Source organism: Orcinus orca, chromosome 4, assembly GCF_937001465.1.
Source record: "Orcinus orca chromosome 4, mOrcOrc1.1, whole genome shotgun sequence".
NCBI classification, from domain to species: Eukaryota; Metazoa; Chordata; class Mammalia; order Artiodactyla; family Delphinidae; genus Orcinus; species Orcinus orca.
In genome coordinates, this window is record NC_064562.1 from 50,474,478 (window position 1) to 50,492,415 (window position 17,938).

The window sequence follows — 17,938 nt, forward strand, 5'->3', positions numbered from 1 at the left end:
CTTTAATTAAATTTTTAGGGGAATTTTAGAAGGGAATTTCCCCTCCCTTATCTTATTTTTCTCAACAATTTTTTAAAAAGTCAAAGTTCTAAAGTCTTTGTTTTTATTAAAAAAGCAATTAAATGTTGCTTAATTTAAACAGGAAATGATGGATTATTCTTCAAATTCAAGAAAAATGTTGGGATTTTTCAAAGAGAATTAATGTTGTTATTATAATTTATTAAGATCTCTATGGCAAAATTCCCCAATGTAAAATGTATTTATTTTAAGCTTTACATATTGGAAAAGTAATTTATCATGTTGCCTTATCAATGCCTGGCTTCCTTATTAAGGCAATTTCTAGTTAGGTTTTTATTGGGAGTCCCCTCATTGTTTGGAGCTCCTCTGCTTCCTTTTTTTACTTCATTCAGTGCGTAGCCTTGGCTTCCAGTGCAGCCTCAGATACCTAACAAGGTGTAGGCTATGAAACAAACTGGTATGAGTGACCCACAGCAATTGGGTCATAGTGTTAGAATCAGGCAATTTGTTGTTCTCTTTGTATTTTCTTCCAGTTGCAATCAGCTCTAAATATTTTTCAGGAGTGATTTAGTGAGATGTAGAAATGACCCATTCTAATTATACACATCTCTTTTTTTCTCCTTTTCTGTGCCATTTCTATGGGTGATTGTATCCCTGCAGCAGAATTATATTAAGAACACATTGTGATGGACATATATACACTACCAAATGTAAAATAGATAGTTAGTGGGAAGCAGCCGCATAGCACAGGGAGATCAGCTCAGTGCTTTGTGACCACCTAGAGGGGTGGGATAGGGAGGGTGGGAGGGAGGGAGACGCAAGAGGGAAGAGATATGGGGATATATGTATATGTATAGATGATTCACTTTGTTATAAAGCAGAAACTAACACACCATTGTAAAGCAATTATACTCCAATAAAGATGTTACAAATAAATAAAAATTAAAAATAGAGTGGTCATGGGAGGCCTCTCCAAGGAGTAACATTTGAGGGGAAAAAATGGAAAGAAAGAAGCCGTGACAAGAGCAGAGCTTTCTTGGCAGAGAAAATACCAAATGCAAAGGCAGTGAGGCAATAACCAGCTTGGTCTGTCCCAGGAACAAAAATCAAACCAGGACAGCAAGAAAGAGTCAGTATCAGGAGAGCAGAGAATCAGTAAGGTCAAAGATGTAGGGAGTTCAGATCTAGATTTTATCCCTGATACAGGGGACAACCGGCAGAAAGGTTTTCAGCAAAGGAGATGAAAGGTGGCATTGTGATCTGGTTTTTGTTTATAGGAGATTACACTGGCTACAGGTGGAGAATGGACTATTGTGGGACAAGAGTACAGGCAGAAAGACCAATTAGGAGGCCATTTGTAGTATCTGAGCAAGAAGTGATACTGCCTAATCTAACAGGTAGTGGAGATGCAGAGACTAAGATACAACTTCAAGACTTGCTGGGAGTGGAAGGTTGGAAAGAAAAGAATCGAGTGACTATTAAATATTTGGCCTGAAGAAACAGACTGACATATTGAGAACAAACTAGTGGTTACTGGTAGGGAGAGGAGAAAGATAGGGGTAGGGGATTAAGAGGTACAAACTACTCTGTATAGAATAAATGAGCTACAGGATATGTTACACAGCACAGGGAATATAGCCAATATTTTATAATAACTTTAGATGGAGTATAACCTATAAAAATTTTTAATCACTATGTTGTATACCTGAAACTAATATAATATTGTAAATCAACTATATCTCAAATATATAAATAAGTAAATAAGTGAATAAACAAATAGAACTCTGGTCTGAGTTAACAATGAACCTGCTAGTCATGTGCTAGGCTTTGGAGATAAAATAGAGCAGAAGACATAGTCCTTACCTTGTGGAATTTATAATCTATAATTATTCAATAAATCCTACTTTTTAATAACTAATAATTTTTTTAAATTAATTTAGATTTAAATATCACAGTTGTTAGCATCATAAAGTCCAGATGGGTTGAAATGTTAAATTTAATAGATAAATAATCTCTAAATAAATAAACTAGAAGAAAAAAAAATATATATATATATACTTTAAGGATGGGAAAGTTTTTTAACACTGAGTTATAAGCAATAAAGAAAAATAGTAATAAATTTAATAACTAAAGTTTTAAACTTTTGTAGGTCAAAAATTACCATAAACAAAATTAAAAGGCAAATAATACTGGGAAATATAGTTACAGCATATATGACAATATGTTGATGTGATTAATATATAAAGAGATCTTAGAAATCAATACCAAAAAAATGAACAAAAAGTACAATAAACAGAAAGCAAAAATGCAGGGTCAGTCTAAATGTGGGTTCAGTCTTACAGGTAATCAATAATATACATATTTAAAATAGGATATGATTTTTTTACCTTTCAAATAGGGAAATGTTTAAAAGAAGAAAAATAATCCAAGAGTTACTCCAGGAGTATAAAATTGACACTTGAGAGAAATTCTATAAAAATGTGTATTACCTTTCATCTGGCAACTTCATTGTTTGAAATGTCTAAAAGGCATAATCGTGGTTGTGTGCAATTGCATAGAAACATTTACTACAGCGTTGTTTATAGTAATATAAATTTCTCAATAGGGAACTGATTAAATAAATAATAGTATATCCGTGTGGTGTAATACAGTGCAGCTAGTTAAAAACATATTGCAGAAAAAAAACTGACTGACATGTGGTAAATTGTTCATAATATGTTTAATGTGATAAAAGCAGATTATAAAACAATAAGCAAATATAATAGCATTTTGGTAAATATCCATAGAGAAAGTATGTCAATAAAGACATTCACCAAATTGTTCTTGGTAACTATATTTGAGAGATGGAATTGTAGGTGATTTTTTTCCTCTACATATCTGTGCTTTTTATATTTTCCACATGTGCAATTATGTATTTTCTATATTACAAAATAAAAATTACATATTTATAAAAGGTTAAGTACTCCAGAACAAAAGGAATCACTGAAACTAGTGAAAGGAAACCAGTTGAAAACGAGTAATCGGAATAAAGGCTTCAAGGATGCTTGCAGATAAAAAAGGCAAAACAAGGTTTCTCTGATACTGATAATAAGGAAATGCAGACAATGGGAGTGGGGCATGGATGTGAACAAAGACATTCTGGAGCCTAGGAGCTGTGGACACTGCAGCTGCTGTTAGTCATCATTCAAAGGTCAGTCCATACCAGCAGTCACAAATGGGGGGTTGTAAGGTCAACATGGCCATCAAATGAATCCCCACAGGTAATACCAGGTCACACTGTCCTCATATATGAGGTTGTAGAAGGTTTGATTGTGATCCAATAAGCCAATTTGCCTGTTCAATTTATTAAAATAGCCCAAGCAATGATCAGTCTGATCATCCCTGGCCTCCACACACCACAAGTCAACTAGATAAACTGTCTGACCTTTTGAACACAGAGAATCCTTAAAGTTCTATATCAAACACGTAACCTGCAAATCTAGAGTGATGGTCAGTCTCTTAATTTGACATTTGAATACACAGGACACCAGAAATCAACTCTGCCTACTCAACTCATTGTAGGAATTATATTTAATTCCTTTTGAGGGCTCTGAGGTTTATTCTTGTAAAATAACCTTCTTTTTTTTTTTTTCATGATCAAGTGCTTTACATAGGAAACAGGTAAAGTACCAATGATACCAAAAAGTGCATTTGTGTGAGCGTAAATAAAAGCACCATTTCCAGAGCATCTGTCATCTGAGTGTCTCTGAGTTTTTGGTGCCCTTTTTTGGGGTCTGATTTTACTAATTTTAAGTAAATTTGGTAGTTTTCAAAGAGGGAGCTCTTTTTTTTTTTTTTAACTGTCAGTTCCTTTATCCATTCCTTTCTTTTTAATTGAGGTATAATTGACATATAATATTATACTAGTTGCAGGTATACAACATAATGATTCAATGTTTACATATATTGTGAAATCATCACCATAATAAGTCTAGTTAACTAGACTTTAGTGCCTTTTTTAAAATTAAAGGTATTAAGGAAAAGCTGTCTCCAAACACAATTCACTAGGTAGTGACTAAATTACTATTCATTTCCTCTTGTATACTTTTATTACAATAGTTTTGAAATTTTGATGTCTACCAGATTCTTCTGTGAAGCTTATTTAAAACATACCTGCCGTCTACCCTAGACCTACTAGATCGGAGTCTCATAGGAGCTGAGGCCCATGGGTTATGAGGGTTTCGCAAGATACTGGGTGGCTCTGGTTTGCTCTGAGTGGGAGAACCACCACTCTGGGTGAAAAGGGTGCCAGTAAGGAAAGGAGGTGGCAAAAGAACAAGGGGGGGAAATTAAGAAATTTCTGATTAAAAGAGAAAATTTTCAAAAGAAAGACATGTGAATAATGACATTCAGTCCTAGTCGGTGTCATTTCTTAAAGACTATTTCTCTACAGACTAGAGAGGAGAGATTAGAATCCGGCCAGTTCAGAGGTTAAAGCGTTAACCAGCATGTCAAGTCACTTGTCCTCAAGATGTGTGACAGGGAGCAAAGGAGAGTTGCTATCAGTGGCTCCGAAGAAAGAAAGTAAACACTCCCAACATGCACTGAGGCACAGGGAGTGGCTCAGGTTTCTAACACTTCCCTGCTGTGGCGAAAAGGAGTAATAATTAACAGTTTCTTGGGCTTGCTGTTCGTGGGAGGGGCACTGCCAGGCTCAGAGGGAGCCCCGCCCGGGCAGGAGTGTGTGCGCCCCTCCTCCCGCGCTTGTCTCCGACCCCAGCTCCACCTCCGGGACAGGTGAGCAAGCCCTGACTCTCCAACGACGATCAGAGTTTGGAACTGAGCAGGGAAACACACTCTCCGGAGCAGGTTCAGCTCAACAACGAAGGTAAAAATCTCCCATTCACAGTGTAGCAGGTGAAACATGGGGGTAGGGGAAAACAAAAACCCTCTAATCTACTCCCTGAGGTCAAGTTGAGGGCAAGTTGTTAGAAAGCAAAATCCATAGGGAGCCAAGTTTGAAGGTGTGCATGTGTCAGAGCAGCCCGAAACCCGGACGTATTTTCCTTTTGATTTTTTCAGAACACCCTTTCCTGACCAAGGTAAGCATATGGGGAGGGTGAGGGGAAGAGGGGAGGGCTTGAAGGTAAGTGTGGCCACCAAACCCTCCTCCCTCTTCTGACAAGTGTCATGAACTCAAGCTCTTCACCCGGAATTGTGGTTTGCCTGGAAAAGATACTAGACTCCTGCATTACTTCCCCCTTTCCCTCAGTACTCTTATGGTTACAAGGTTACATTCAAGCAGCAGACTTGAAAGGTCTTTTTAATTGCGGTTCAGCTAAACTTTTATTATTTTCCACAAATCAACAGAGACTTCTCTCTCTCTCTCTCTCTCTCTCTCTCTCTCTCTCTCTCTCTCTCTCACACACACACACACACACACACACACAAAATTGAAAAGGATTTCTGATATAATTTAAGACTGCCCCAAACAATGAAAGGATAATCATAATTAAATGAGAGTCCACGAGTTAAGGGTCCAATTCTGAAGCAAGAGAGCTATAGGTTCAAATCTTGGCTTTGCCACTTACTGGTTTGTCCCATAGCAAGTTACTTAACCTAGCCAAGCTTCTGTTTGCCATCTATAAAGTAAGCGTCATAACAGTATCTGCCAATAGGGCTTTGATGGGAATTAAACACTTAGCAAGCCTTCTATAAATAGCTATACATAGTGCCTCCAATTAGCATTAAGAAATTTGCAGCTCTGCCAAAGGGTCCATGTCAAGGAGGGTGAGTGAACTAGTGAGACCAGACAGTATGGGGGTACCGCGTTGAACTGGTTTCCAGTGAGTGGGTCCAGGACACGTAAGCAGATGGCAAGTGGGCAAAGCTACTCATTCCTCTGAGTAGCAATGAAATTAGCTGGCTTCTTGCCACTTTTGCAATAGAGTATGTGGTGGCAAATTCAAACTTTTTGCTACTCAATCATTTTTACTTTGGGGAAGTCTCACTTATATGAATATGTTATTTCTAACAAGAAACAATAATTTCATAATAGGAGAGAAACACTCAACCCCCTGTTGTAGAACCCATCAATTTTGAGTTTTATTTATGAGACTGCCCCTGAAAAACTTTGATAAGATTAGACCATATAGTCCATGTTCTTACACTGTAGCACATATTGTATTGTTTGTATTAAAGTGATATGGACTTTTATTTGTGTTTACGGACAAGAAACATAAACGAATGATACCTGTGTTCTGCTGGTCTTTACCACTTAAATTGTAGGGAAGTGAACTTACTTTATGGTTCTTTAAAGGGCATTTTGGTTAATGTTGCTGATGGTTTTATTAATGTGGATGACTTTGAGGAAGGAATAAACTTAGTAGGTGTGACTAGCAAAGTATTTCCAATTATGACATTTTATCTTTTTATTTTATTAATATAAAACAGCTAAATGCTTTGCAATTGATCCTAGCTTAATATTATCATTGTTTTAATGTATTCAAATGGCAGAGTTGAAAATCTGCAATGTATGTACTGTGTTTTCGTTTTGTTTGTTCGAGTTTTTTTTTTTGTTTTGCGGTGGCTTTTTGTTTTTAGAGATGGAAGGAACTTTTTTTCTTCCAGTTTTATTGAGATATAATTGACATACAGCACTGTATGAGTTTAAGGTGTACAGTGCAATGATTTGACTTACATGCATCATAAAATGATTACTACAATAAGGTTAGTGAACATTCATCATCTCACACAGATACAAAATTAAAGAAATAGAAAAACAAATTTTTACTTGTGATGAAAATTCTTAGGATTTACTTTTTAACAACTTTCATATACAACATACAGCAGTGTTAATTATATATATCATTTTGTACATTACATCCCTGGTACTTATTTATCTTATAATTGGAAGTTTTACCTTTTGACTACCTTCATCCAATTCCCCCTCCCGCCCACCCTTATAATGGGATAGTGACTGGAGGATTGGAGATAGAATTCTAAAGCCAAGTAAACTGAACTGTACTATTATATTGTACTCCGGGGCTTGAATCAGTTTAGTGTAGTTTAACTAAAAACTTGTAAAATAATCCAATCTATTTAGAATAAATTATAGTACCAGTGTTTACTAAATAGTTTTCAAAGAGGAAATATGCCTTTATGCTGAATAAATATTGTTAGAATTTAAACAAGTTATCAATATTTGATTTTTGTATTCCTTAATAGGCATATATCTAAATAGCAAACAGTAGCCCCAACTGAGATAAATCCATTAACCATATTTGAGAATAATTTGAGATTTATTTATTTAACCACATAACCAGTTATAAATCTTCCTAAAGTCTATTTTAGTATACAAATGTTTTTCTACTATTTCTAATGCTTATAAGATTTTGTGATAAACTATTAAATGTTTTGGTCAATCTGAAGAGATAGAAGTAACCAGCAGTGATTAAGAAAATATTAAGTTTTCTGGTTACATTTAAAATAGTATAACATATATGTAATATGTCTTTTTAACATGTAATTCAAGGTTTCATAATTGATACTTGTTTCAACTTCCTAAAGTAAGATGCATCCTATACCTTTCATCAAAATAGAAATCTAGTGCTAATAGTCAATTTACTTGTACAGATTCTTTGGTTACAATGCAGACAGGGAATTTAGGGTTGTTAGAGATACATGGGCTTCATATAAAAGTTTAGATTTTTAAAAATAGTCAAGTAAAGGTCAATTGAAAATACAACCTCTGAGAAAGAACTCCTTTTGAATGTTCTCTCTTTTCACTAAAGTCTAGGGTTAGAGAGGGTTGGATCTGTTGGAAAAAAATCAGTCTTTTAAAGCTATCAAGTAGAGTGATTTCATCATTTCATAACATCGTCTCAAGTACCAAACAAACCAATACTACTGCTTTCAGTAGTTGAACATGAAGGTGTCTCTCTCTTAAGGGATGAGGGTGTTATCTTAGTAGCTGAGATGGTTGAAGGACATCGCCATCATTATCCCAGAGTCTAGGAAATGGAGCTCAAGAGGAGGGCTGATTCTTTTGCAGCCAACAGATGAACAGGAAAAATTGAGCCATGGCCCCTGTGAAGTCAACCTTAGAATTTCCTCTTGGAAACCCAGATGAAGCAGAGACTCTTGAGCTGTGCCATAGAAGCAATTCCAGAAGAAGCCATCGGCAGATGGAGTAGCTCCTTCCCAGACTGAGTGGTGGCAAGATGCCTTGAGTCCTGAATGGCTTCCAACTAGCTCGCTTCTCCTACTGCTCCTGCTTTTCTCACCTCCCTGAGGGCACTCTGGGGAGAATGGAGCACAGGACATTAGCGCCATGTAAATATACAATAGCATACTAAAAGTTTGGCATTTCAAATTAGATTCCACTGGACTGACTGTGATGGTATACTCACATAGAAGCCTGGTTGTTTGATATTCATCCTGTTTATCCTGTCTTAAATTCAAGCACTGTAATACATTTTTGTCTGTATCTCAAACATTCCCTAACTGCAATCAATATCACTTAATAAAGTGATAGTGATTATAGTCCAACGTTCAACTTTTACCATCTCTGCAAATGACACACATTCCTTAGAAAAAATATGGAGCCAATTATTTCCCAGAAACCACACTTTTCTTGACTCTTTTCCTGTTTTCTAAGAATTGGATAACGATTAGAATTATAGATGTTTTGTCTTGTTTCCTTGAAGTGATGTAATTGTATACGGGTCTACTCTTCTCTACTACAAGGTTCCACATCAGAGCTTAGAGAAAACAGCTTTATTTTAGAGGTAAATACATATTTGTAACTTTTCATTGCTTCTTCAGGCCAAAATAATAATTAAAACAAAACCCACCATGCATACAGCCGTTAATCTTAATTCATAATTGAAATACACACTCGCTATTCTAATGTTATACTCTCTGCTCTTTTTTCTTTTTTTGGAATTTTTATGGTGTGTGTTATTAAGATATGTTCCTTGTATATGACTTAGAAAGTACATATGAAATCAAAAAGAAAATAATTATCACTCAATTTCATAGATCTCAATTTTACTGTTAATATTTTTGTACATCTCTCCACATCTTGAATATACAGATATTCATAATTTTATATATGTCTTCTCTACATACTTGCATATATACATTCACTCTAGGAGATACAAAAATGAAATGAGCAATCATCCTGTTCTAGAGGAAATCAGGTAAAATAAAATATGATTAGGGAGAGAAAGTAGTAAGTAATTAGAAAGCTGCAGATATTTTGCTATCAAAGTTCAAAGGCAGGAGAAATTCACTTTGGCTGGAGGACCCAAGGAAATTAGCACATGTATTTTTTTTTTGGTTCATTGTAAAATCATGACCACTTTGACACTTCCTGCACGCAGGGGCCTCAGGAATCAGGAGCTGCAGATACAGATGCAGGCTACACTTCCTGGCTAGCACAGCAACAGCACAGAGAGGGAGCTCATGAAATATTTGTTGATATACAAAAGAGTGAGCCAAGTTTCCCACTTTTAAACAAGCAACCATTTAATTAATCCATGCTTGGACCAAGGAAGGTACTTTAAATGACCGGCCCTTTTGAGTTAACTGGGCTTCACCTCCCATCCTCTGGCCTCATTCTGGCCAGTCCAGGCAAGCCCACATCTAGGCAGGATGCCGAGCAGGAAGAGGTGAACCACTGATGCTCTCAGATGCTCTCTGTTCTCAGCGTTGCCCAGATACTGGTGCTGACTTATTCTGCTTTCTCAGGTTCCTGAACCCTGCTGCCTGCTCAGACTGATTCTATCTTCCTGGTCTTCTCTCTTCCCTGTTGAGCCTCCAAGGTCTGTTTGAGCTTAGACCTGCCTAGCACTTCTAGGACTGTTTATTTCTCCAGGATTTAATTACTTGCCTATTTAATTCCATATCTCTTGAGCTCTACTCTGTCTGGACATAATTAAAAAATAAATAGCCAAACATTAAATAAATGATCTTATTTCATACACAATCTAAGTAATAAGCTCTGGCCCCAGGATGGGAGAGCCCTGTATGATTATCCCTCCCAGTAAAGTATATAGATTTTTAACAACTACCTTCCTCCTCAAGTCATAGTTTGTTCTGTTCTACCAAAATAATTGTGAACATTCAAAGTAAGACCCTTAGGCTTCTAGACCTGTAATTTTTCTTTTGTTAATAAATCTTTCTGCTAATCACAACCTCTGGTTATCCTCCTCTTAAGCCTTTTGAGGTAACTAGCTCAGACTCATAAATTTACCAAGTCTTTATAACTTAGAGGATATTCACAAAGTCATTACCAGATTTTAATTTGCAGTGAATCATGGTTAATGGGAATGGAAAAGGGAAACTATTGGAATTCATAGATCTATTTCTCACTTCAGCAATTAATAATAAAATGGGACTTTTACTAAATCACATTTTTACCTTTCAGGTATTTCAATTGTTTGAATATTTTGCTTAGCCAAATTTTGGATTCAGACACGGTCAATATTATCTCCTATTCAATTAGCATATACTGCTTATGAAGAAAAATTTTATCCTATTTTCATTTTTCTTTCATAATTTCCATTCAACTCTCCTTATTTCTAGGGTCAGAGAATAATGTAAGGGCTTTTGAAATTGTTTTCTTTTTAATTAATTAATTAATTTTTGGCTGCACTGGGTATTCCTTGCTGTGCACAGGCTTTCTCTAGTTGTGGTGAACAGGGGCTACTCTTTGCTGCGGTGCGCAGGCCTCTCATTACGGTGGCATCTCTTTTTTCAGAGCACGGGCTCTAGGCGCTCAGACTTCAGTAGTTGTGGCACGTGGGCTCAGTAGTTGTGGCTCACGGGCTCTAGAGCACAGGCGCAGTAGTTGTGGTGCATGGGCTTAGTTACTCCATGGCATGTGGGATCTTCCCGGACCAGGACTCGAATCCATGTCCCCTGCATTGGCGGGCGGATTCTTAGCCACCAGGGAAGTCCCAGGGCTTTTGAAATTGTTTAATCACATCTTCTGAAGCTAGCTATGATTTGCTTCAGCATAGGTCATGAGTTTGACAATATAATTACATAGCGATTTTTGCTATCTTTAATGATACATTAGCTAATTGTTTTTATGAGCACAAATAGAATGGAGCCAATCGGAAAGCCACTGCCATGTTCTTCAGCCCATCACTGTCAATTTGCACTTTGTGCTTCTTCAGTTCAAAATATCCCCGACTTCTAGTCCCAGCTAAAATATCATATTAACTATGAGGTCAAGAAAAAGTTTTATTAATAGTAATTAGTCCTTTGGGTCACAGCTACAATTTGACATTTAGTCAGTCACTCAACAAATATTAATTAAATCCCTTCCATGTTCTAGCCAAAATTCTAAGAACTGGATGTACCCAGGTAAACAAACAAACAAACAAAAAAGCCCACAACCTAAACAGTTCATGTTGTAGTTGGGGAATACAGGCAATGTAAATAAATAAGATCCTTTCAGATACTGATGTGTACCTAGATGAAAATAATGCGATAATGACTGGCTGAGACTTGCTTAGGGAAAGCCTCTGAGAGGAGAGACCCAGGGACTGAGATCCGCATGATGGGAAACAGGCAGCCACGTGAAGGTCTGAGGTAAGGTGCTCCAAGTAGGAGGAGCAGCAAGTTCAAATCCCTGAGGCAGGAATGAGCTTAGGGAGTGACTGAAAACCAGAAAGAAGGCCAATGTATTGATAGATGAAATGTAATCAATGAGGGAAATAATGAAGGGAATGAATACTGAACAGATTGACAGGATCTTGGGGTCATCATAAGGAGGTTATATTTTATTCTAGTTCATTCTTGGAAGTCTTTGCAATGTTTTAATCATGAAATGACAAGATCTAATTTGCTCTTTGAAATTATCATCCTGGATACCATGTGGAGAATGGAATATGGGTCATGATGTGGGTGCAGGGAAACCAGTCAGGAGGCTGATGCAATAATCCAAGAGAAAGATGGTGGTGGGTTGGCTCAGAGTGGTAGCAGTGGAAACAGAAGCTTTGGAGTTACCTATTGGAGGTACCAATAGGACTTACTTTCAGATTGGAATCTAGTTATGATGAAAGAGGAGAAAATAAGACTGAGTTTCAGTTTTGGTGCCCAGTTGGGTAGATTGGAAAGAATTGTGGAGGAGGAAATTCTGGAGCATGGGAGAAAGTCAGTGATTCTGGTTTGGCCATGTTGACACTGAGATGCCTGATAGACATCCAAGTAGAGATAAAGTAGGTAGTGACATGAGTCTGGAGCTCAGCAGAGAGGCTGGGATGGAACTGGATTAGATTAACTGGAAGAAAGTATAGTTAGAGAAAAGAGGATGGCTGAGGACAGTCTATTAGAACTAGCCAGCATTTTATATAAAGGAAGAAGCAGTAGAGAAGACTAAAAAGTTGAGACCTGTGAGAGCAAGGAAATAAAGTAAGGTTGTGTGATTGCTGTTTTGTCTCAAAAGTCTCCAAAAAAAGTGTATCAGAAGGAGGGGACAACCAACTCTGTCAATTGCTGCTAAGAGGCAGAGAAAATGAGGAGAGAAAATGAACCACTTGGCAAGATATAGGGTGCTGGAATGTGGAAGGAGAGGTACAGGAGAAATAAAAGTATAGAAATGAAGAATAGATGGTAAATAATTTGGATCCAGGAGGGAGAAGGTTATGTTTGGGTAGCAAGGTGACCACCTTGGGGGGGGGTGGACCTCACTAGGGAGCATCAGTAACTCTTTTTGAGGATGATTAGAATGACAAAGTCTAGGGGCAAAACTCATGTTTTAGAAGCAAGAGCAAAGGCTACATAACCAAACAGCCCAGACCAAATCTTGTGACTGAGTAATTGGGATTTGTTGGGCTCTTGGAGTTTGCTGTGTCTCTGTCCCAAGGGAGCCTAAAATGCCCTTGTAGCTTCTGACCTATACAGTTAATTTGCCTGGTTGGCTAAGCTTCTGTCTCTTCTGTCATGAGTCCTCCACAAAACCCCCTTCCAATGATGTGCTGTCAAAGAGGATGACATTCCCAACTAGAGGAGCACTACTCTTTGAGCAAGAGGATATGAGTAGAAAATTAGATAAGGTATAAATCAATCATGACAATACCAATGGACAGCAGAAAGCGGCATCACAGCAGTGTAGAACAGGTCATGGGGAGATTGATACGATCCCACTTGAGCAGATACTAGAACCTGCAATGATGAGGGAAAAGGAAATAGTGAGAAGAGACTTGATGACACGTAATTCCACTAGACTAGAAGGCCTGGTATTAAAGAAAGCTTCAATTTTGAGTTGGGAAATGTAGGTTTGGGTGAAACTGCAGAAAGCCTGAACGTCAGGTTAAGACACTTGGGCTATATTTGCTAAGAACGAGATCCCAAGGTTTGTGAACAAGAAGATGTGATGATCAAAATGGTAAAAGCATAAAGGGAAACTAGTCAAGCATTCAGCTTGACTATTACAGCTTGAATATTACATTATGCCTGTTGAGATGTGCTCATAGCTCACTATAAGGAAAAACTATGCATCAGGATTTCGTGAGGATAGCTTTTATCTTTTTTCTTTCTTTCTTTCTTTTTTTTTTTTTTTTTTTTTTGCTGGTATTCTCCTGAAGAAAGAAAACATAGAATGTCTTTCACACAGCTTACCCCAACCAAAATCAAAATGACCTGCTTCAGAAGGAAAAGGAGGAAATTCCTCCCCTTCTTTTTTAAAATAAAAAAATTGAGTTATTTGTAGTGAGGTGGATGGACCTAGAGTCTGTCATACAGAGTGAAGTAAGTCAGAAAGAGAAAAACAAATACTGTATGCTAACACATATATATGGAATCTAAGAAAAAAAAAAGGTCATGAAGAACCTAGGGGCAAGACGGGAATAAAGACACAGACCTACTAGAGAATGGACTTGAGGATATGGGGAGGGGGAAGGGTAAGCTGTGACAAAGTGAGAAGGTGGCATGGACATATATACACTACCAAACATAAGGTAGATAGCTAGTGGGAAGCAGCCGCATAGCACAGGGAGACCAGCTCGGTGCTTTGTGACCACCTAGAGGGGTGGGATAGGGAGGGTGGGAGGGAGGGATATTCAAGAGGGAAGAGATATGGGGACATATGTATATGTATAACTGATTCATTTTGTTATAAAGCAGAAATTAACACACCATTGTAAGGCAATTATACTCCAATAAAGGTGTTAAAAAAAAATGGAACTTTTCTCTCTAGCCTACTTTTTATCCTGGCTATAGCTCCTATGATTCTATAGGCTTGAAGCAATGATAATTAAATATTCTATTTCTGCAAAATGGAATGACTAGAAAATATTATATAAAATCTCTGGTCACACCCTAATGCCATTTATATGAAGACATAAAGGAGTTTATTACTCATGTCTGACCACAGTTTCCAGAGCCTGAAGGAGACTGGAAGGATGTTACATCACACTTAATCAACCCTGCAAGTCAGAGCTTGATTTTGGCTGCCTGGTAACTTCAGGCTGTGTTTGTGAGGTGGGACAGGGTTCAGTCAGTTTGAATTCAATTGCTGGAATAGAAGGAACATGTTCCCTTGCACAGAATCATACAGGAGAGAATTTCTTTTAGAAATACTCCAAAAACAGACTTACTAAACTGCCTGATCCTTCCTTGCCTTGGGCCACAGTTTCTCTAGTTTTTCAGTTTACACAGTCCATGTTCCTTTTTTCTGCACACCACCAAACATGGCCCTAGGATTTCTTCTCTACTTTAGCTAGCTTGTATTATCATGTTGCCCCCCAAAATTTCAATGATTGCAACATGCCTCTTTTTGGATCACATAAGCCTTTGGGAATTTAATATCTTTTTAAAGAAAATAACACTGAGCTGTTATATAAACAGAAGTTTAAAACTAAATGAATTTTTTTAAGAAGTCAATTTTATTTTACAAATAAAATTTGGAAATTTTATTTACAAGTATAACAGGAAGACATGTAATTTTTTCTCAAAAATATCTAGAAATTTTACTATAAAATATAAGATCAGGAAGGCTTCAGAAACATTATTTCAACTAGACAGAATTCCTCATGGGCCTTCTCTTTTTTCCTTTTTACACTTCTCAATAAAGTGTAAGCTCTGCACCAGGAAGCAGCAGCTTCAAACACCCTAAGCCCATCTGTGCATTTATAGAGAGATGGAACAGGAGGATAACTTTTTTTTTTTTGTGGTACGTGGGCCTCTCACTGTTGTGGCCTCTCCCATTGCGGAGCACAGGCTCCAGACGCGCAGGCTCAGCGGCCATGGCTCACAGGCCCAGCCACTCCGCGGCATGTGGGATCCTCCCAGACTGGGGCACGAACCCGTGTCCCCTGCATCGGCAGGCAGACTCTCAACCACTGCGCCACCAGGGAAGCCCGAGGATAACTTTTAAATCACTAAAACCTGGTAGAATCGGAACTGTGGATAAATGGAAAAATGAAGAAAATTCTTAGCATGTATTCCAAATCAAATACTAAAAATTCAGAAATAGAACTCCTTATAAAGGGAGTTATGCCAAATTCAGACATACTGGATCCCTGCATCACTGGGAGCGTGGCTAGTACAGCCGTGAACTGGGAAGTGATTATCAGCACATCTCTGGTCCAGGATTTCACTTATAAATTTGCAAATCAGTAGCATTTATCATGGGCCAACGTTGCAGTTTGTTTTGTCCTTTGTTAGAAATCTTGCTCCATCCCTGTCTGCCTTTCTCTCTCCCCTTCTCTATCACACAGTTGTCAGTCTCTTGAATTGATTACCAAGGGGAAAACCATATGTCAAGCTATGTATTTCTGGCTCATCTAGTACTTCTTCATATGCCCTCTTTATCATCTTTCTTTAGATGGTCAAAATTAAATTATATGTTCCTCTTCCTTTACTACTATTTTCCATAAATTATATGAAGAATATAATTTTCAGTTTAAAATGGGAAACTGATATCAAAAGAGAATAAAATAGATTTTTCTCAAAAGCATGTATTGAGTAATAAGAATGGAGTAAAACACCTAAACATCTTAAAGCTATATGGAGGTGGGGGAGGGGACGGGAAAAACAACACAGTATTACTTGTTCCCAAAACAAATTATCCTGTGAATAAACATGAAAAGCAGGTTTAGAGGATGCCATTTAGAAACCCACTCAAAGTGAGTTGTAGTTAGAACTCTGAACTTATCCTCAAAATTAATTCCCTTTGACATTGGAAAAAAATCTTTTAAAAGAATCTTAGAACAGACAAATTTATAGAAACTCAAACCCTTTTCAAGCTGCAAAAACAATGCTGGAAAGAAAAATAAGAGGAAACCCTAAAGACATTCAGACCTTGCTTCAAATTATTTGTTGCACTACTTACTAAGTGAAATGGAAATAACACCCCTACTTTGCTGGCATGGTCTGAGGAGTAAATGAGATAACATCCATCAAATGGCCGACATTCAGAGTGTAGGATCCAGAGCAGGTACATGGTAAAAAAAAAACCTCTCTTTCCTCCCGGCCCCTCCAACCCAACCCTCATGCCCATACAAAAAACACTACTTAAAAATTCTCCCCAAAATATTTGTATACAATAGGGACACAACAAATAATTTCAGTTTAAGGCAGAAACTAATTTATGAATGCATCACAGGAACATATCATTAATATTATTCTAATGTTTTAGGGTAGCCTCAGATGATCTCAGAAAGGGGGAGAAAATGACTATGATGGCTCACCAGTCCTCTTCTTGGATCTTCATCAATGAGAGGACATTCATTACCAGGTAACTGTACACCTGTATTATATGTTATTCTAGTTATCACTCGTTTGTGGATTACACCTTATGTGTATTACGCATTTTGTCATTCTAAGCTTCAATTTTTTTTTTTTTTTTTTTTTTTTTTTTGCGGTACGGGGGTCTCTCACTGTTGTGGCCTCTCCCGCTCCGGACGCGCAGGCTCAGCGACCATGGCTCACGGGCCCAGCCGCTCCGCGGCATGTGGGATCTTCCCGGACCGGGGCACGAACCCGCGTCCCCTGCATCGGCAGGTGGACTCTCAACCACTGCGCCACCAGGGAAGCCCCCTAAGCTTCATTTTGAAAGCTTTAACTGTATTGGACAAACTTGGAAAATGGCATCATTACATTTTCTAATTCTTCTCATCTGCTATGAAGACAGCCCAGTGAATTAAATGTTATAAAAAATTATGAGGGCTTTGTAAAATATTTCAGAAAATATGATATAAAGAGTGCCTAAATTTGGGTCTTCCATAGGTGTTATAATAAAGTCTAAATGTGTATCAATAAAAAAAGCATGATGTATGACCCACAAGATCAATGATATGAATCATCAGTTGAGACACTGAATTAGAAATTGAATAAATACGTTCCTGAAGACTGAAAAGCCATAGCCTATCATGGAACAATCACTCATATTTCATAAATAGTGGTCTAATCTCACCAAAAGCTAAATTTCTATTTTAATAGTTGTCACAGTTCTCAGGAACAGCATTAAGTAAAGGATCCAGGCTCCTCATAAATAATATATCCAAAGAATTAGCCTATGGGCCTAAACCAGGCTTTCCTGGCCTCCCTCCATTGCTCCTCAGGACATACTTCATTTTTACTGTTTCCCTCTTGATGTTAGATTATGCAATAGATGGTCAGCAGCTATGGCTATTTTCTTATACGCAGCAGATAGCATCTTATGCTAGTTTAGGAATAATAGAGCAGGGATTTGAAAACTGTAAGAGTAAAGATAAGAGACGAACCTGGCTGAGCTAGAGCAGAAGCTGAAAAGGGAAAAGACACAAAGGTAAGAAAAAAAACAAGTCGCCCTGGAATGTGATCCATGTCTTACAGGGAAGAGAAACAAAGCCAAATAAATGACAGACGAAAGTCGTATAAATGATGCAGGATTGCACAATAGGAAAGCAAAAGGAATAAATATGGTCAAAAATGGAATTAAAGC

The 17,938-nt window shown here is 37.6% G+C and overlaps 1 protein-coding gene across 3 annotated transcripts in view; it reads left to right on the forward strand.

Moving 5' to 3' along the window:
- The first annotated feature begins 4,625 nt into the window (after positions 1–4,625).
- Positions 4,626–17,938, forward strand: part of RASSF6 (Ras association domain family member 6) — a 63,891-nt gene continuing 50,578 nt past the window's right edge. Inside the window, exons 1-2 of one of the 3 annotated variants that reach the window (XM_033412533.2) lie at positions 4,626–4,885; positions 16,652–16,750. In XM_033412533.2, the coding sequence (XP_033268424.1) occupies positions 16,686–16,750 (65 nt within the window). In that variant the 5' untranslated portion in view covers positions 4,626–4,885; positions 16,652–16,685. The remainder of the gene's footprint in view (positions 4,886–16,651; positions 16,751–17,938) is intronic. The other 2 variants (XM_004283555.3, XM_049709602.1) reach the window with 2 other exon arrangements.